The sequence below is a fragment of the Mycteria americana genome, chromosome 2, assembly GCF_035582795.1.
Source record: "Mycteria americana isolate JAX WOST 10 ecotype Jacksonville Zoo and Gardens chromosome 2, USCA_MyAme_1.0, whole genome shotgun sequence".
Taxonomy (NCBI): domain Eukaryota; kingdom Metazoa; phylum Chordata; class Aves; order Ciconiiformes; family Ciconiidae; genus Mycteria; species Mycteria americana.
Window position 1 is genome coordinate 139,056,074 of NC_134366.1, and position 20,392 is coordinate 139,076,465.

At 40.8% G+C, this 20,392-nt stretch overlaps 1 protein-coding gene across 3 annotated transcripts in view; it reads right to left on the reverse strand.

Moving 5' to 3' along the window:
• Positions 1-20,392, reverse strand: part of EYA1 (EYA transcriptional coactivator and phosphatase 1) — a 92,334-nt gene that overhangs the window by 52,842 nt on the left and 19,100 nt on the right. The window contains exons 5-10 of one of the 3 annotated variants that reach the window (XM_075494802.1): positions 18,933-19,013; positions 16,957-17,026; positions 16,434-16,579; positions 12,080-12,202; positions 5,385-5,467; positions 4,777-4,963 (exon numbers count right to left, since the gene is read on the reverse strand). In XM_075494802.1, coding sequence (XP_075350917.1) covers positions 4,777-4,963; positions 5,385-5,467; positions 12,080-12,202; positions 16,434-16,579; positions 16,957-17,026; positions 18,933-19,013 — 690 coding nt within the window. Of the gene's footprint in view, positions 1-4,776; positions 4,964-5,384; positions 5,468-12,079; positions 12,218-16,433; positions 16,580-16,956; positions 17,027-18,932; positions 19,014-20,392 lie in introns of all 3 variants that reach the window. The other 2 variants (XM_075494801.1, XM_075494803.1) reach the window with 2 other exon arrangements.

Genomic DNA, 20,392 nt, shown 5'->3' on the forward strand with positions numbered 1-20,392 from the left:
GTGCCGTACTTTGCTATTCATTATTGCATCCAATCTCATTTCTGTTTTTACAGAATTTTCATTGTGTTTCCCTCCTATATAAATATATACTCTAGATTTACTCTTCATTTATATTTATGAAAAAGAGCAAACATTAGAACACCAGTAATGTCCTGAGAATACAGCAGTATTTGTTTCCATACAGGTATTAGTGAAAAGTTGCCTATATAGTCTATTTGCTCTGTTTCACTTTCCTGTCTCTAATTTATTGTTCTGAAATACGATAAGGAGAAACTGTAAAAGTAGCTTTCCCTTTTGCAATACTAAATGTAATATAGCGTTCAAGGAAAAAGAAGTTTAGTCTTTAAGAGCAAAACGGTGACCCATGGCTGAGAACAATATTTGTTGGCTAGCGCAGCCCTTGTGGGGTTTTTAATCTGCATTGTGAAGTATGTGAGTAATACGAAAAAAACCTTCCAGTAATATTTTAAACATATTTATTGCAGAAACCAAGAGAACTGAAAGAGATCAGATCTCAAGAACAATGCAAGTCTCTCTTGCAAGAAACACTGTTTAATAAATTATAAATACAGAATCATATGAAATAGAAGGATAAATTCAGCTTCGTTGACTGCATTTCTAAACAAAAATTTGCACAAATCAAGAATTTTTTGTTACCAGCTGTGATGATGGAGTTGAAATATTGCAAGAGAAAATTATTAAAGCGTTAGAAAAAGTAATCATTTTCTACATTAACTCTTAGAAATACATGTTATGAATGTTCCTCCAATTATTTTAGAACATCAGGGCAGGCATAATGGATTGGGGCAAAATTCCAACACACAATAAATTTCAACACTGGCCAACAGCAGGTGACTAGGTGAGACAGTGTAAAAAGGACAGACATATACCTAGTGCTAAAAACCACTGTCTCCAGTGATTTTTTATGTCAAGAATTTCTTGCATTGAATTTGGTATCTGTGTAAATCCAGTCCTTGAGTTTGTCTAAGCAATGCTTGAACTGGCATAAACTTTTTGCATCCACAACATCCTGCAGCAAGGAGCTGCACAGCTTACCTATATGCAACATACAGAAATACTTCTTTCTGTTTGGTCTGAACCTGCTTCAATGAATTTGAGTATCAGAGAGTGAATTTTTGCTCACTAGTCTACTTTTATTTTTTTTATCATTTTAATTATTATTACTTCTCTTACATACCACAGCTCACATGAAAAAATCAGCAACTCGCTGTTCACACCTGGGATAATCTACTCATGTATGGATTGAAAGCTCATCAAGAAGGAACCTAATATTCTGTTGTTATTCGGATGAAAAACATTATATTCTGTAAAGCAAGTTAGAATTCTACAAGTGGAAAAAAAACTTTGAAAATTCTTACTTTTGAACTGAAACAAAATTTCCAATGAAATCTGAAGCAAAGCACATGTTAAAAATTTGAAATGTCATACTGAGATTTATTGTTTTGTTTAATAATTTTCTGATTATGTCACTAGCAAAAACACAGCCTTCTGTTCACAAGAAAATAACATTAATTTGTATGTCTGATTTATGGAGACAGGGACTATCAACCTCTGTGCAATCAAAAGGTGTTGTCATGACTGAGGTACAAGAAATTTTTCAGATCCGCAAAGGAAAGAGAAAGAAGAAATACTGAGCATGGAAAATCTCAGGTTTTTCTGCAAGAATCCCTGGACGTCCTGGATTGCATGGCAAAAACTTGCATATTTAACTAGGAACTGTGGGAAACCATAAAAGGATTATTTTATATTTGGACAAGGAATTAAACATATTTTAAGTGAAATTATCTGAGCTTTCTGAGTCTGCAAAACTCTCCTAAAAATGTCACAAGAGCACATAATTGCTTTCTCTCTTTTCACATGTTTCTTACCAGACTCTTCTGTTTCACTTACTGGCCCAAATTCATAGGAACCACCTATGTCTGTCAAATTATTCTGGTGCCTCTGTAAAGTCTGAAGGCTGTTGTTCTGTGCTTGTCCTGGCATAGTTCAGAACCGCACAGATTACATGGGTTTTTTAAATATAGAAGATATCTAGGGATATCAACATCCAGTAAGAACAGCTGCAATTCAGCAGCTGGAGCCCATCCTACTAAAGGGGTACGGTAGCGTAATGTGATGGCTCTGCACTGCTCCCCACCATCCCTCATATGCAGCGTTCCAGTTGTGGTAGACAATGAGCAGCCAGACTTGACCAGATGTGGCAAAACATCCTACAGAAATCTGACTAATTGTGATTAAAATTTGGTTAGTTTGCTCCTTTGTTCTGTGTTTTTGACCCAGCTGTGAATTTCCTTCTCTCTAATATGCCTTTCACTTGTCCCCACTCTACCAGAATTCCCCTCCTCCATGCTGATCCCTCTTTTCTTTGACCCCAGCCTTGCTATATCTTCCGAGCATACTGCGTCTGAGCTCAGCTGAGGCTTTGCAATAAACGTCAGCAAGAAGAAAGTAAAAAAACTTACAAAGTCCGAGGGGAAATGGCAGGCACAGCACTGGATTCGCTGACTGGTCCTCACTTCCCTTCTACCAGGGCTGAAGCTTTGTGAGGCAGCGAAAGGTTCTCACCTAATTTTAACCTAGGATCCCACAATGGTATGTCAGCCACCTTAAACTGCTCTCACACCAGTGGAGAGGCTTTGGCACCTCAGGATTAAGACTGTAGTTAAACTGAACTCTAAATAGAGGTACTCATCTCTCTCCACGCAATACAGAAGGAGCCTAAATGGGCTTGATCCTAACTTAAATGCATAAAGACAGGTGTGCAAAGATAAATGGAGAAATCTCCGTCTAGCCCTATACCTTCTGCTGACTGAGACCATGTTGGTGAAGGCTGGTGAAAGAAAGATGGCTTCCATTAGCTCCTCCTAACAGAGAGTGGCCCACAGCAGGTGCTTTCCTAAACGTGTCCCTGCCTGTGGTACAGGCAGCCAGCGCAAGATAACCCCATACCTACATTAAGACTTGTTATTTGCAAACCACTTGAAGGAACTTTTTCAGACTTGTTAAATCAGTACCATAAATATCTCAGGGAAAGAGATGGCAGTCCAGCAATGCCAGAGGAGGTGTGCCCATGACCAAGGAACATGTCTAAGGGAGCAGTGGTGGGGCACCCATGGATGTACAGCTTTCAATACATGAAAGCATAAACTAGAAAAGGGCTTAGGTGCAGGACCCATCCATGAGAAATGCCACCAACTTCTTTCAAATTTTTAGACAAAACTTTCTTAACAAGAGTGTGGAAGATTTGAGGGAGAAAAGAAAAACTTCTTAAAAAGGACCTGATGATAGAAAAGTTCTGTCCAGGCTTTATAGAGCACAGAAAACTATTTAAATAGGAAGACAGCCTTTAAGCCACTAAGTTTGAGCTTGGGAAAAATATACCTCCTCTCTCTAGATATGTGGTTCCTTTTAGGAAGTATCAACTACTATAAAAAATATATGCAAAGATTTTGCAAAACATCAAGACTCAGATGATACAATGATTCAATTTTAGTATCTTGATAAAAGCTAAAACTTGATCACATTTGGTTTTTTGGGGTAAGAGGAACTTACGGCTTCCAACTTAAAAAGAAAAACCAAAAAACCCTCAAGAAAACAAAACAAAAAAATTAAAAACAAAGTGAAAAGCAGAGTAATTATGCAGACTACAATACACATCCATGTATTCTAAAAGCCGCAAACTCCAATATACATTCATATATTTAGAAAGATTCCTTTCTTGGCACGCACATGTGATCTTGTGTATATAAACACACACACCAGCTGTATGTTCTTCCTTACTTACTTTCAGCAAATGTATCAAAAGAGCTAACACTGCATACATTTTCTTCAGGTACACACTCATGCAGAAAAGCAAGAGAGTCCTAGCAAATCATATTAAAGCTCACACTGCATATGCAAGACCAGTCCCATCAAGTACCTCAAGAAAACTAAAAACAACCTCCCCCAACAAAAATCCAAACCAAAACCTCCTGATACCATTGCCAAATCATAGGTGCTTCTTACTGCATTACTGAAAAAGACATCTGCAACCTTGGACTTTCTCTCTGACAGATTTCAAAGTTCTGCCATCTACTAACTTCTGACATGCTTGAACTGTTAAAAAATGTAATTTTTTTTAATAATGGGAAAAGTATTTTTCACCTCTTATTTCCAAAAACAGCCGGAGCAGTTTGGCATAAACGTTCAAAAAATATCTCAACTAGTAAAGGACTGCCAAATTCCAGCAAGAAAGGTAAAATGACTGGGAAGAAGGACAAGCCACTGAAAATCTTTTCTTAAAATGGAAACACTTGTGCAATTTTAACTCCCCATTACAAGCATTATTATGTCCTCCGAAAGTGAAAAACACAAAAGCTCTCTTTCAAGTGGACAGTTGGGCTATGGTCTGAAGGCCTCTTCATTTCAGTCTTTCTTAGGAAAAATCAAAGGAGTTTATCTTAATGAAGACAGAGCTTAAAAGCATCAGGTTCTGGTTTAGTGTAAAGATCTTCCCATAGCCTGCAATTTTTAACACAAGCATTTTACAAATAAATACAAACAACTTGTATTTCATACAAGCTTTAAACTTTTACTGATCCCGGTTTTTCTTTAGTCTATTTTCTGTTAGAATCTGTGCAAGACATGCCACAGGCTCAGGATTAAGAAATAATAAAAAAAAAAATCGACGACTACACACAAAAAAAACCCCCTATTCAACCCCCTTTCAACTCACAAAAACGTGCTTCATAGGGACCATAAAATCCATGTAATTACCTGCTGCAGGATCTGTAACCGCTTGACTGGTGATGCCAGATGGTGGCTCTTGAAGCTGGTATGTTGCATTTGTGGAGGGTGTCGTTGGGCTGGTGTTGCTGTTTGTCATGTAATGTGAAGGGTATGGTGAGCTATTATAATACTGTGCATATTGGCCCTGGCCAAAACTGGGATAAGAGGGATATTCCTGCAAGACAAAAAAGCAACTGAATAGTCCATCAAAGTTTTGCTACTTTTTAGTATAAATTCCAAAATATAACTACAAACACATGTCAGACTTTCAGCACGTATGCTTCCTGGACTGGATGCTGTAGGACCTAAAGCTGTGAGGCAGTAAAACGAAATCTAAATTACACATAATTTAGTACGTCTTCTCATACAAATAGTTTATTAGGCACACTACTGAAGATGTGTGAATAAGAACATCAAACCCAGACAATTAGTTCTATTATTGGAAGATGATGAACTGAAGAAAAACATTTATAAACATTAGTTTAACTTGAAATTATGCTAGTTTCATTCAAAAAGCTATTTAAGGGTTACATTTTTTCAGTGGATGATAATTCTAAGTTTGCCAAAGTTTCCTTGACTCATATTTACAAATTTACCTGCTGTGAACTATTAAATCCAGTAGAATTTGTGAGTGAATTATTTCCTGCATATATTCCTGATGATGTTGTAAAACTGCTGCCTGAAATGAAATGAAAAATTACGTGAATTACTAAAACACAGTATTGGAAAATAACTTCCATCATGCCATTATATCATAAGGATATGGCATATTTGTAATATTTCCCATATGTTGACCGATTTGGTTGTCATCAGCTCTATAACATGTTAATATAGGGAAAGTGATAATTCATCCGTCCGACACCCTGTGTTTCATTATTGCAATAAAAAGAAAAACTTGAAATTTAGACAGGAATTTGGAGCCACCTCAGGTCTGACTGAATATTGGGCTATCCCACCCCTCCGCATAATCCCGAATAAGCGTTGTGGAAGTAATGAGGGTTTCTTCACTTTCAGTTTTCCTTGAACAATAACTGCGGGCCTTGTCCCGAGAGATGCCGTCTCCCCTCACCGAAGCCCACTGGCTCTGTTTCTCCTACCGCCTTCGCGAACCGGGTCCTCTCCCCTCCCTGAGCCTCAGCGCCCGAAGGAACGGCAAAAGCCATAACTCCCTGCTCCAAACAGCTCAGCCCGACTGCGAAGCCATTAGGATTCGCTAATCGATCATAGACAGCCTTGGGCTGCAAACCTCCTTCTTTTTTGACAGAGTCTACCGGGCACGACACGAGGGAAAAAAAGTACCTCTCTGAGAAGGGAGACCCAAGATTGAATTTAGCCCAGAGACTGAATTACCGCCTTCACCTCCCTCCTCCCCTCACGAGCCACCAAAAATAGACAGATGGGGCTCTTTTTTAATACCTAACCTGAGAAGCTCTTCCACTAAAAGGGCAGCAACCCCCTTTCAGCTGTTTTGCCCTCGCTGGTTATAACCCGGGAGTGACACAGCCACCAGCTGAGACATATGGATGCGCGGGGTGAAGCTACGCAAGCCACCAGAAAGTCTGTAATGAGGCAACCTATTGAACTCGTCCAGCGGGAGAGCACCAGCCAGCAAGGAGCTCGCATTAAAGCGCGCGGGTTGTTTACAGCTTCCCTCGCCACCGAAACCCGCCTTAGTGCAAAGATATACCGAGACCTTGGGAGCAAAAGCTTGCAGGTGAGCAAAGGAGGCAAGGAAGGATGGAAATCAACAGGGAGCCAGGCGTACAGACCCACCAATCCTCTGAGGGACCCGACACAACTCAATTAAGAACCACATCCTATGCAGCAGTTACTCATTGGGGAAAGCGACATTTCTTGCAACTCCAAACAGCGAGGAATGCAGGCAGGGCTGCATGCTTCGTACAACCCCTAAAGGGCATTTGTGAGCTATTTGCTTTTTTTAAACAAACAAACAAAAAAACCCAATAGGTATCCTAGCTGTAAGAAGTCAGAAGGAAAAATATTTAAATGCTTTGATTGCAAAAGTTACTAAAAACAGACAGAAGTTAAGCCTCAAAGTAGATGTGAAGTATGTCCAACAGCAGTGGGAGTAAAAGATGAAGCTTAAACTTAACGTGTGATAATGACTGTAAACACTTCTCTTGTATTTGCTATTAGTGCAAAAGCTATTAGTGCAAAAGCGAAAAGCAAGGTTGTTGATAGATGCTACTAATCCTGTGAACTAAAATCAGATTACTTCAGCAGAAGAGTTGACATCCAAGTTTAGCAGATAGTACAGATAAACAGTACTAATGAGAAAAACATGTTGTTTTAAATTTAATTTAAAATTGGAAAACAGATGTTATTTTTTATTATAACAAACCCCAGAGCCAAAATACAGCTGAAAAATATTTTAAATTGCAAAACTTTGAAATGCTATTTTATTTCTAAGAGTGCTTTGGCTGGAAGAATGTAAGTCACTGTGTCTCTTTTTATTTCTGTAGTTATTTCTGAGTGATGCAGTAATGCATTCAAACACAAGTTTTATAGGTGCACGGTTTGAACCATTCTGAAAAGATATAAAAGCTGTCATAGTTATAAGAAGAAAAAAAAAAAACCCAAAACTTTTTTTGATGAATACATTATCTTTCCACAGAAAGTTTGGCAAATAATTTGCAAGAGCAAATGAGAAAAGTAATTACATGCCAGCCAGCATCTCTCCCTCGCAGACAAAGACACACACATACTAACACGCAGACCTCTCTCTTTCATCTCATGGTCAGCGCTGGCTCCTATGGAGGAGGGGTAGGGGTCTCCTAGACCGTAACAAACATGAAGCAGGTTTCTCAGAAACGGCTCTGTGGGCCACCCAGAACTACTGGCCTAAAGTTGTGTTTAAAATACTCCAATTTTGCCATTTGTTTTTTAAATAAGCGGCTGCGGCACGGCATAGAGCTGCTGTTCCTGCCTTAGCTGAGCAAACACAAAAATAAGAATCTTTACAAAAGGCGCGAGATTTACTGCCCCAAGTTCGCCCGCTACGTAGCTTTAAAATGTGATAAAAGCTGTAAATTGCAGGTCAAAGGTCTATTTTGCAAAGCGCGCAGACCCACATTAAAGCTGGGAACCCCAGCCAGCGTCGGAAGGCGGCCGGACCCTGCTGGGACCAGGGCGCGGGCTCCAGGCGCGGGGCTCGCCCCCGTGCCGCCACGAGGCGCGGGATGCGGTCCTCCCCTCTGTATTTGCCACAGAAGTCCATTTGCTTTCCTAGCTCAGTCTCCTTGCCGTGGGCTATGTCTATCATCAGGGTACAATGTATGTGGCAGAAGTTGAGTGCAGCTCTCCTGGGAAAGCCTAAGACGGCCAGATGGGCTATTTAAACTCAAGGTTTCTTCCGTTTGCTTACAGTGTTTAAAAATCCTTGGCAAACTCCCCCTTGTTGTCCTAGTAACTGCTTAGCCATCCAGCACAATATTTTTATACTGTATAATAATAACCGAATACCTTAACGTTTACTTTTTTGTGGATGAATTCCCAAACCAATTGGTTAATATATTCTCAAGCATCACAGTCTTGGTAACTAAAACAATGCTGGTGCTCATCACGGGTCTAGGACCCTTCCAGCAGTAAGATACTCGGGTGCAGGGTAAAAGCCACGCTTTTATCATAATCAAAGTATACTCAAGAAGACACTTGCAAATGGAGGTCTTTCCTTGGCCTTTCCCCCAGCCCTTCTCCACTCCATTTATCCTCACTGAGCAATGCTTATAGCTCTGCCAATATAGGAATAACGGCCCATTCCCACAGCCATTAGTCATGTAAGTGGTCTTTCAACGTCCATGAAGCAATTTATATGAAAAACAGCTTAAGGGACATGCTCATTAAAGTAAGGGGCGGGGGGGAGTGGGAAGACGGGGCGGCAGAATCGCCTAGGTCCTCTTCCACCCTCTCCACTCCGCACCCCGCATTATAGGGATGATAAATTTGTAACAAACAAAAATCCAGTTACCAGAATAACCTTAGCAAGGAGTCACAGGCAGCGATTTTCCTCATCATTTTCAAAAGTTGGCAGTCTCTCCCTCCGCTATTGTTCGGTGACTAATCACGCTGTAATTTTAGCAGGGTCAGGAAAAGCACTGGGTTTAATTGGCTGCACACGCACGGCGAGGCAGCGCCTTTACGTTGCAGGGAGCCATTCACCCCAGGGAGAGGAACCAGAATAACTCCAAAGCTTTCAAGCGCGAGGTAACCCCAATCAGGGAGCACGAGCACAGCAACTGCGAGGCCGCTAGGAAATCCCCTTTACTGCAGGCAAGAATGCCAGCAAGGCTCCGAGCACGCTGTCATCTAACGCTTGGTTGTGAAGTAGGTTGTGGGACCCATTATCTCCATTTAGCAGCTCGGCAGCCGCACACAGGAGATGAAGAACAGCTATTGCAGGCTATGACAAGGCTGGGGCTGCAGCCTGCCCATATACTGCTAGAGGGGAAAGGGAGAATAAACTCATTTCCCTCTCTGGAGGTTTCTGCACAAAGAACTGAACAGCAGCAGTACTACCCCCGTCTTCCGTCAAGAGAATCAGTTTTGTCCTTAAATAATAGCTGAAACTATGAATAGGTTCTCCTTCCAAAATTAAATGAGGAAAGGGAAACAAATGTTCCTGTTTACTTTTAACATGTGTTCAATCAAAAGGAAGAATTAAGTCAATTTAAAGTTGTTTCAAATTCAAAAGTTAGCCTAATGAAAACATTAAGAAGACATACATTCTCATGTATAGTATAGATATATACTGTCAACATTTAACTGCAAGAAAGACCTGTTCAGCAATATGATTCTTTTCTACTTAGCTTCTAACAACCCCACCAATATCTTCATTTGAAATAGTCTCCTTATTTCCATTCTTACGGTCTGTAAGGTTTCTGTAGGAGACCAGTCCTTCCCTCATCCACACACCATGGGGACCCCCAGACTCTCCCACTCTGACCTGTGGCTCTTCCACCCAAGCCAGACTGTCAGTGACCTGCTGCCTTCCACGGGCGGGCAGCTCTCAGCCCAAGCACGGCACAGCTGGAGCAGAACCCAGGCTCAGACCCCCTCCTCCCTCAGCCCTGCAGACAATACTATCATGAAATCAATGCCTCTGACCCTCCTCTCATTAGAGCTTCACAACTGGGTCATCTTTAACACATTTCTTTTGCAGAATATTTTTAGATCCTTGCCTTTTAGTGTGTACAGCTGAAATGCTTTCCAAGATCTTACCGTGCCATCTCTTGACAACTGCCACCCTTTCATGACCTTGACAATTCTGATCTTACACACATTTTGCATATCACAGAAAACAAAGCAATACCCTTTATGACAGACCTCTATGTAGCCCATTGACTGAGTCCTAGCTTTGCTCTACTAATGCCAGAACTCACTACTTACTCTTAAAATTTTCCAAAAAGCACTCTCTCACATTATCCCATGCTGCTCCCCCTTTCCTCCCTCCATCGAATGAGTTTCCCATAGACATCTGCAAAACTAATTCATTGTCCTCCCTAAAATCCCTTTTTAGTGAATCCCTCTGCTCTGTATCTTACCAAAAACCCCACCTTTAGAGCTGTTAGATAACCAATATGGGGTGACGACTGTTTATTATGCCAAAACCGTGTCATCTTTATTGTTCTATTAGGCCCTAATAAGCCTGTGTGTTTTATCTTACCCTCCAACTTCTACGGGGGGCTATATTTTCATTTGGCTGTATAAGTTAGCACAACAGGATCCCGATACATGACTGTGGCACGAAGGCACTACTGCAATAGAAATTATAGGCAACACAGACATGATTTTTCAATAACTCTATTTCCTACCAACCATGAATTATCAGTTCCTTAAAAGCTGGAATGTTGATCCAGGAGTTCCTCGTAGCTGCTGCTGGCAAGCATTTTGAGCTCTCTCCTACAGAGAGGTAGGGTTTTTTTCAGAGGGGGGTATGTGTGTTTGGTTTTTTTAGTGTGGCTATCTGCAGAAAGCAAAACCAATAAGATGGTTATGGTTATATTTACTCCGATGAGTAGAAGGTCACCGCTATTCAGCCTGTAGATGAAAGTTTGCATACTACTCTTATACTACCTTCCCCTTACTTGTCAGAGCACACTACAAGTAAGCAATACTTCAGATGTCAGCTGGTTGCTTCTGCCCTATGGAGCTACTCAACACACAGTTCAAAAGAGGATGTAAGAAAAAAACCCAAAACCATCTCTCTTGTGTCTGAGCAAAGGACTGGATCAATATACCCTTAAAGCCGTGGAACAAAAGCAAAACCTTTTTCACTTGGTCTCTGAAAGCACTTCTGCCTCAAGACATTTCATGAAGCATTTACACAGAATCACAGAATCGTATAGGTTGGGAAAGACCTTTAAGATCATCGAGTCCAACCATAAACCTAACATTAACAAAATGTGTAGTCAACTACAACGATGGCGCAGAGTTTAAATGGAGCACGATAATAATAGAGAGGTGCTAAACTTTTAAAAAATGTGGTCCAATTTTGTGAGTGATCACTTATTTCAACAGTTCTAAAATCTACAACACACCTGATTTCAGCTGTCAAAATCAGGAGTGAAAAGTCCTGCAGCAGACATCCAAAAGTAGCTATTCGTAGCAAACAAAGACTTTTTAAAATATCCATTAAACTGTTGAAAATCCAGAACCAGGCACACCCATTGACTTCCCGATACAGAAGGGGAAAAAGGAATTGTGAGAACAAGGTGGAAAGATATTAAGTAAACTAAACAGGCAAGTGAGGCTACAAAATATAATTGATAATAATAGCCCGCACATACAAAGACTTACAGCTTTTAAATAGACTTCAAAGAAACAGACTTCAATCATTACTTAGCTACCTCCACAGCTGCATTAGGTATTTTTATCTTCTTCTCCCTCCCCACACACACTCAGGTGTCAAATTATATTTGGCACTTCCTAAATTCATAATCCTGACACGTTTTCCAGGACTTGCTTTGTCACATTCACCATTTGTTAAACTATTGCTATTCAGAGATACATTTTTACTGTAATAACACTACAACACTTCACTATTTAAAAATTAATGAAGTCACTAAGCGAGGGATCTTCCAAACTGCTGAAAGCTGGCCCGTCGCTGCTCTCAGCAGAGGCAATCATCATTTCATCTCCAACTGCAATAACATCAGAGGTAAGTGCTCGAGCAAACATTCATTTTTATCCTAAGAATGTAAAGAAATAAGAGGGAAAAAAAACCCATAGCATTAACTATATCTAATTAACGGTAATATCTGTTTATACAGACCTTGCATCTGGTAGCTATAGGGAGCCTGTCCAGGTTGAGGTGTGCTAAAGCTGGCACCGTAGCTTAGAAATCCTGTCTGTCCAGGTGACTGTGACTGTGCCAATCCACCTTCTGTCTTGATGCCTGCCCACAATGCACCTAAATCAGTTAGTGACAGCAAATCTATTTGTTCATATTCAAACAGGGATGGAAAATAAAATCACTTAATTAACAGCATTTTTAACGTATACCTACTATTGCATGCATGAGAGAATGAATATCGAGAGCATGCACAAATGAACAGGGTAAGGGCAGTCTAAAAGCACACATAAAACTGACGTTCACCAGGGAGAGGTTAAATTCAAAACTGTGTTTCCAATAACTGCAAAAGAAATTTATACATGAACAGGAAGTTGCATTATTCCTTTTTTCCTTTCCTGCCAGAGGCTAACTTTTCCATATATTCATGACATTTCACAGAGGTAGATTAGCAACTTCATATGATTTTAATGAAGCATAGCATAGCCAAGCTCTCCTGCCATCTACCCATTAATGACATAACTGAGATTTGCATTGTATAATATTCCTACACGAAAATTACACGGCTCCAAGTGCAATGGCTTTCTAAGGAATTAGAAGTGGATAAAGAGAACGAGCAGCATTAAGTGTAATGATGATTTTCAAAGCTAATTAAACATTATAGGAGGCATTCAGTCTTTTAACAAATAAACACCTAATAGACAGGAACTATTCCTGAAGCAATCTCCCAAACTGGGAAAAACATAGCAGACAGTCATTAATCTGCACTGACAGGGAAATCCATTACACATCACATTACCCACTCAGTTCCAAATTTAGTAATAAAAGAATCCAAAGTCCAATTAAATGAATGACTTGCCTCCCAACTTTAGGGATTCTTCCCCCAATTTGTAAGGCAACAAGCAAGTAAATATCAGCAAGTGACACACTGGGGAAACGCACACAATTCAGCCTCTGTCTCTTAGTTTTAATTATAAGGTTGTCCCAACATGAACTACCATTTAAAAATAATTATAGCCAAAGCAATGGAAAAGTAATACAATACTCTTAGGTTTCACTGTGGCATTCAGTGATACCTCATTGTTCAGAAACCACTGTTATTTGAACTGAATTAACTAAGTGTGAATTAGTCAGATTCCTTTGAAAATGACTGTTAATCTAAGTCCATTTCCTGGTTGGATTTTTTTTTAAAACAATATACAACAACGTCTGAAGGTAGAAGAGGGTTGAGAAGTTACTGTGTTTGCAAAACTTCAATATCTCCCTATATACAAATGGCAGCATATTTTCTTCTGCCATTTAAATCATTATTTTTCAACTGCTGTCATTAATTACCCTTAATTCCTTCTGCCAGACCTGCTAACTGCCAGACTAACCCTGTTTGCTTGTTTTTCCCTGATGCTTACTTTCTTCTTCTGTTTCACGTTACAATTAAGCAATCACAATGACGAGTCTGACACCTCGTCTCCAAGGGGAAACTCCTGCTATGGACGTTTTGGTATCAGCGATCCCTACTGTTATCTGTTTAAGGACTTCTGAAATGCTGGTTAAATATTGCTTAGAGAAAGTTTAACTAAATCAAGCATTACATTTCTAGCCCAGCTTTAACGGCCTGATTCAACTCTCCATCTCAGACGAAGCGGGAGGAGACGATCAAAGGCAGCAGCAGGAGGATGCCACTTGAGTGAAGACAACTTGGCACTGACGTGCCCTTTTGCAAAGCTCCATGCTATGAAGAGCCTTTCATCTCCTGGGACTTACTCTTCCCACCTGCTCTCATCCAGAAGGCCTTCACTCATCAAACCCTGATGCTCCCTTCTCCTTCTCCCAAGTCTAATGTATGCAAGGAAGTGGGAAGGGACAGTGAGAAAACCTAAGGGAACTGCCAGGATCTGGAAGGAAAAGAAGTTGGTAAGCGAAGCCTTTGCTAGACGCTGGTACCAGAGCAGGCAGGAGGAGGGAGCTTCAGGAAATTCTCCAGCCTCCTCAGGGGCTTTGCAGATGAACCAGAGCCAGGAGCCCCTGGGAGGCAGCTGTCAGTGGCATTCCCCTCCACCCCCCTTCCTGCCTGCACGCCTGCACCACCGTGGAGGGGGGGAGTGGAAAAATGAAGAGGCTAGAAGTGCATTCGAGGCAGCACCTTCCCAAATTCTGCCCCAGAGAGAAACTCGAGGGAGGTTGATATGGGAATTCACCAATACTTTTTCTTCCAGTAAGCCCCAGAGTAAAGAAACAAAAGAAAGACTCCAGCTCAGAGTTTTTCCTTTCACATATGTCATAAGTCTCCTCTCTTTATACCTGCTGGAAGCTCTCTGCTTGGATGAGAGAAGGGCAAGGCAGACGGTACATGGGGTCTAAGCCACAGACCCAAGAGTAGAATTTTGGCTCTAAACAAGGCTTCGGTTCTTGCCTGTTGCAAATGAGCACCCCAGTGTTCCCCATGTAATTTATTTTGGGAGCACGGATTATATGATGTGCCTTAAATATGCAAAAATATATATGGTGTGAGGTCCCACAACTTTTTAATAGTTGTTTGCTTTTAAATATTACTCCTATAAAGTACATCAGTGAGGAGCACCTTAGCCCAAGTCACGGGGCACTGTCTGAAAAGAACAAAACGCATTAAAAGCCACTTGGCTCAGGAGCTGGGGGTTTCAGTGGTCAAAAGCAGCTCTGCAATGTAAAGCGTTAGGCAAAATGATCCGAAGTCCCAGGCACAGGGGATGGACTGGGAAAAAACAAAACAAAACAAAACAAAAGAGCAGGCAGGCAAGTTAACCCCCGGCGAGCAGTTGCCAAGTAAAGCAACTCTCAATTATAGCTCCGACGACAGCGAGACAGCTAAACTCAAGTAGTGAAATCAAGGCCTTGCTGAAGTCAGTGGGAGTTTTATAGTTGACTTCAGTGAGGTCAGGATTTCATCCAGAGGAACCAAGCAAAAAACAAAAAAGTCACTGTTTGGGCTGCCCAAGCCACCGCAGCCAGCCAAGTATGAACACGAGGTGTCCGCAGGAGAAACAGGGCAAGAAAAGTGCGGTGGGGAAAGGGGTCGTCTGTTATCACACCGCCTGATCCAGCTGGAAATAGCAGACAAGCTCTCATCAGCAACATGAGCTTGTGGGGGGGGGGGGGGGGGAAGAATCCCCATCTCCGTCGTCTTGAAAATGTAGTTTAAATATCCTTAAAGTATTTTGTTTCTGTAAGTTTAAAATATGTGGATTTGAACTGAAACCGAAACATCCAATTCATGTTTATAACCGTCTTTTTGGCAGTAAGTAATCAGGGCTGTAGCCAAGGAAGAATGCTTCCTTGGATCATAATTATTGATGACATATTAATGAAACACATTCTTTAAAGTAAGGGGAAATAATAATCTATTTCTTGTACCTACTGTTCACAGTCATGTGCTGTAGGATATACTTGAGACCCAGTGGATTTCAACTTGCAGATTTCAGGATACAAGATTCACCAGTTTTGCACTTAAAAGTTTTAATGATTTTAAGGGGCACAGCTTGTACTGTGCGTGCTGTCCTTCTGGTATAAAATTTACATTACCTGAATGTATTTTCACAAAATATACTGCTAAAAGCATGTGGATTGTATATTTTTAATATATTCCCCCAGAGGAATATAAGACCTATTTTCTAATAATGCATCCTCACTGCTGAACTGCTATGTGGTCTGCCAGCAGACAGTCTGGCAGCAAAATGGTCTCACCCACAGCAGCTTGTTTTTAAATTAAATTTTTTTGGAAATATTTGCTACTTAGTACTATCTCCTTCATCAGGCAGACAGAGCTTTAGTGGCAATTTACCTCAGTTTGCACCTCCAGGGAGTTTTAAAACATTGAAAGTGAGATTATTTTGGGGGGGGTCTTTTTGAATCAGTTTTTCACCTGCTGAAAATCAGCACAGCTTCACTGATTCACTTGGGTTCCCGTAATCTGGATCAGCTGAAATTCAGACCTTTCTGTACCGACATACCCTACTGCATTGCTGGAGAGCAGAGCTCCTCGGCAAGTCACCAGGAGCCGTGCCTGTGTAATGGAAGTCCCTAGATCTCTTTTCCCATTTCAGTGCTGGTTTTTTTATAGCACCAATAAAACCCTAATGAATCACCCTCTTCGATCCCAAAACAGAGTCATCCTCTTGAGTAGCTTCTTAGCTCTTTAATAGAAAAATTAAGCATCACTCACTCTAACGGGGAAATTACCAGTCTTCTACAAGAAATGCTCGAGAGTGCAGCTGTCCCACTAAGCACTGACGCGAGGGTCACATAATCTTCTTCTAAAAAATATTTACCTCTGGAATAAGGTAACACGGACATGGTTTCTTACCATACGAAGGGATTCCATAAGGTTGGCCGGGCTGGGGGTAGGTGGCATAAGCTGTAGCTTGTTGCATCCCCGTTGTAAACTGTGTCTGCCCATACGCAGCCATCGTTTGTGAAGAGGGGGTAGGAAGAATATGTGGGTATGGTCTGCTATTGATTACAAACGACAGAAAATAGGACAGACACTGCATTAGACAGACATGCGTGTACTTATTTTTAGCCTTATCATAATCCTGCTACTTCATTAACACATAATCATAGGCTGTGCTAGACAATAGAAACTGTAAGACAAAAACAGCAATAAGAAATCAATAATAAAAGAATAAGTAAAATAAGAATTTTCCAAATATTTTTCAAATACATTATTAGCATTAAAAAAAAAAATATTGTTTTTTCCCTAGAAGCTGCTGTGGTTTAAATTATGACTTAACAGATGGACCCAATTATTATTTTAAATGAGGTTAAAATCTGCCTATTTCAGTTATTATTATTACTACTACTATTATTATTTTTAAAAGATATCATACTTGGAAGGGTAAATCTGTGGTGGGGAGAACTGATGTGTTTGTCTTGGGCTGAAACCACTGCTTCCAATTGCTGCACCAAGGAGAAAAGAAAGCACACAGAAGTGTAAATACACACACCAAAGATAAATATTATTTTTCCTAATAGAATTTCAGAGTATTATCAAGATTTTAATTAAATTCAAATATCATTGATACCTTAGATAGAAAATAATATTTTATCAGGAACTATACAAGAATGCCTAACATTAAAATCTTGATTGCAAATTTCAAATACTAAATTGCCCCTTTGTACAACTCCTGAGCAATAGTTTATTCTTTGCTCGCACACAGACAACATTTTCAATGCAAACAATCTATTTCCTAATGGAAACGTTTCCCTTCATATTTTCAAAGGATTATTGATATCTCAAGTGCAACATTTTATTAACTTTTAGAATTTTTAAGACCTACATTTTATGAAGGAGCTTTATGCGTGCCTCGATTGAAAACATATGGCCAGCTTCAGAGCACGTGCCTCTTTTTTTAAAAATAATTCCATAATGCAGACAATGTATTACCATATTACGCTTCCTTCTCTTTTTCCCCATCTTAGCCGCTTTCTAAAATGCTTGCAGACCTTCAAAACACTCAGTATTGCATAAAGATGCCACGACCAATGTGCACATTTTCTTAGTGAAACACTTAAGCCTAGGAGGCTAAATAGCAAGCTTCTCCCCCGCTGCCCACACAGAGCTTTACGCCAACCCATCCCCATTTCTTTCGGTATTTTTGGGTGCTGCCGAGAGCGTGGCGGATGTGCCGGCGTGCTCTGCTCCGGGTGTTATTTTCGGGAGCCCTCCCCTCTCTGGTTACCGTTTGGGTGCCATTTCTTCTCTAGGTCCCAAGGTGGGTTTTGAAGCCTTTGCCAGGAAGGGGTCAGCGGCAGGTTATGAGACTACTGTAAAATCAGACAGTCGGAGAAACAACAGACCCTATCGCTAAGTACTTGGAAATAAACAAGGCACGGATAATTACCCTTCGCCAGCTACCCCTTTCCTGGCCAACTACAGGGAAAATCCATCATCTTTACACTCCGGGAGTGCTCGCAAAGCGTGGAGGGAAGCAGGGAATCTCTTTCCGTGCCCTCCACACCCGAGAGTTTTTCTTTCTGTGGCCTGTGAGGCTGCAGATACCTCAAACGTTACGGTCCGACCTTTAGTCAGATCACCACAGATGTATGTAGCTACTATGAAACACGCTAACTTTTCTTCTTTCAGAGATTTAAAATACTCCAGGAACCTTTTTTTGGCTTTCAGGTTTGATACTTTCATACTCAACAGCACAGAAAATGGAGGCTGTGACGAGACCAGAAAAGGGTTGGCTACTTGGAGCCTGACCGGTTGCAAGATGTCAAATTTTGCTACTCTGGAAATATAATCCCACGACATAGTATTAGATCCTTTTTTATTTGATTTGCACCATAAAAACGATGTGCTAGAAATACCATGGTTAATCCATAGGTATGCAAAACTGCGCAAACATTTTAGGATTTTCTCACAGGGTTTGTCTCCTGTATGTTAGAAGCTAAGATGTGTTTGGCTTCCAGGAAGAAAAAAAAGCCTGACAAAAGAATGAACACCTTGATAATAATAAATTACTATCCATGAAGAAGACCTACCCCTCAATTACAACACTAATCACAGAAGCAGGTATGTTTACTCACAGAAAACAAAAGAGTAATTACTCTGGGCCAGAACACTCCCTAGTGAGACTCCCACTGAAGACACCGATGGACATTAATAAGCCTGATGCTGTAATGCTCCTTACTCGGGGAAAACTCCTTTTGACTTACGCTGTCTGAGTAAGCTGAACAGAAACAGGCATAAGCTGCAAAGTGCATAAGGCTTTTTAACAGCTGTGCACAGGTTTAGACCACATGGGATAAGAAAATAGTAAATGAAAAAATGCTGAGCTTAAAACCTTTATTTATTCCTTACCTGATCCTGAGAAATTGTCTAAAGACCCGTCTGTGGTAGTAGTAGTAGCAATCTCACTGCTGCTCATTGGTTCTGTTTTAACTATAGAAATATAAATAAAATATAGTCTATATGCACCTAATATTCTTGCACACGCATGCACACACACTCACTACAGCCACAAATTCAATAAAAAAAAATCTGCCGCAAATGTTTTAAATCATGGCTATCGATATTTTGCATTTTATGTATTTGTGTACACAAACAATGCAAAGTACTGGCAGCTATGATTTACACATACATATAAAATGATCAAGAGGGTTATTTCTGTCCCCAAGGAATAAGAGCCACTGTAACAAACCAGAAGTCCCCATGCAACTCTCTGCACCTGTCCTGATTCCTCTTAATCCTGCAGACCCAACAATAAGGGTCCACATTTAGATCAGGTCACACAGACATTTACAGGCTTGTAAGACAGCAATTTGAATAAGACAAAAAAGGAATTAATTTTAAAATGGGGTTCTCTGAGGGCTGTTCGAATTTTTTTCCCATCCAAGTAACTTTCCTGAGGAAAAATGACAATTTCTAATGAAGTAAAACACTTTCCTCATGGTGGATTTCTCCCCTCAGAATGAAAACCAACTTTATACTCAGCAACCCTGAATAAACAAAGGGGACACAGTCCTCACCAGATACTTCAAAGAATGCTTTTACATTTTATTCCCTCTGCACCTACGACCCAACACAGCTCTCAGAGTGAAAAGGAACGAGAGTAAGAGAGATTTTCTCCTGGCTCATGCTGCTTCATAATTAATTATTAATTAATGACTTTTAATAAAGCCTCAAGTAAATAAGCCAACTTCCCTTTCAGTTACTCCAGTGCAATCTCAGTAACAACAGCATCCCAATCCACGGAGCAAGGATGGGGCTGACGTGGCACGGATGCAAACAGGCACAATACCTACTCCCAGGGAGTTACCAGATCAGCACGGCAATCTCTCAAATCCATTTTTACATACCTAGCTTTTGGAGCTACAGCACAGCAAAAGCAACTGAGGATGACGTTTCAGAAAACAACGGAGCTGCTCTTACTATCAACATCCGACCGCTTTCGCTCTTGTTGACACCCAGGGTCGCTGCTTCCCACACACCAGCGCTGGTGCACACCTGACCTTTCAGCGAGGCAGTTCAGTAACACTGCAGAAAGTGAATCCAAGGAAACCAAGGCAAACTGCACCCCATTCGACATGTAAAGCCTTAGTGTCATCTTGACAAAGGTGTGCCCGTGTGCACGTATGTTTGTCTATACATAGGTATAGACAATCATTGCAACCATCACCAGCAGAAACCCTTTTGCTGCCAGGTTTGCAAAGGGTGAGGGAGAGACACTTTCCCCTTTTGTCAAAGGACCTTCCTTTCCTTGCCATTCCGAATTCTTATTTCCGCATGCCTCACTATTTCCTTCACCTGACCTGATCCAA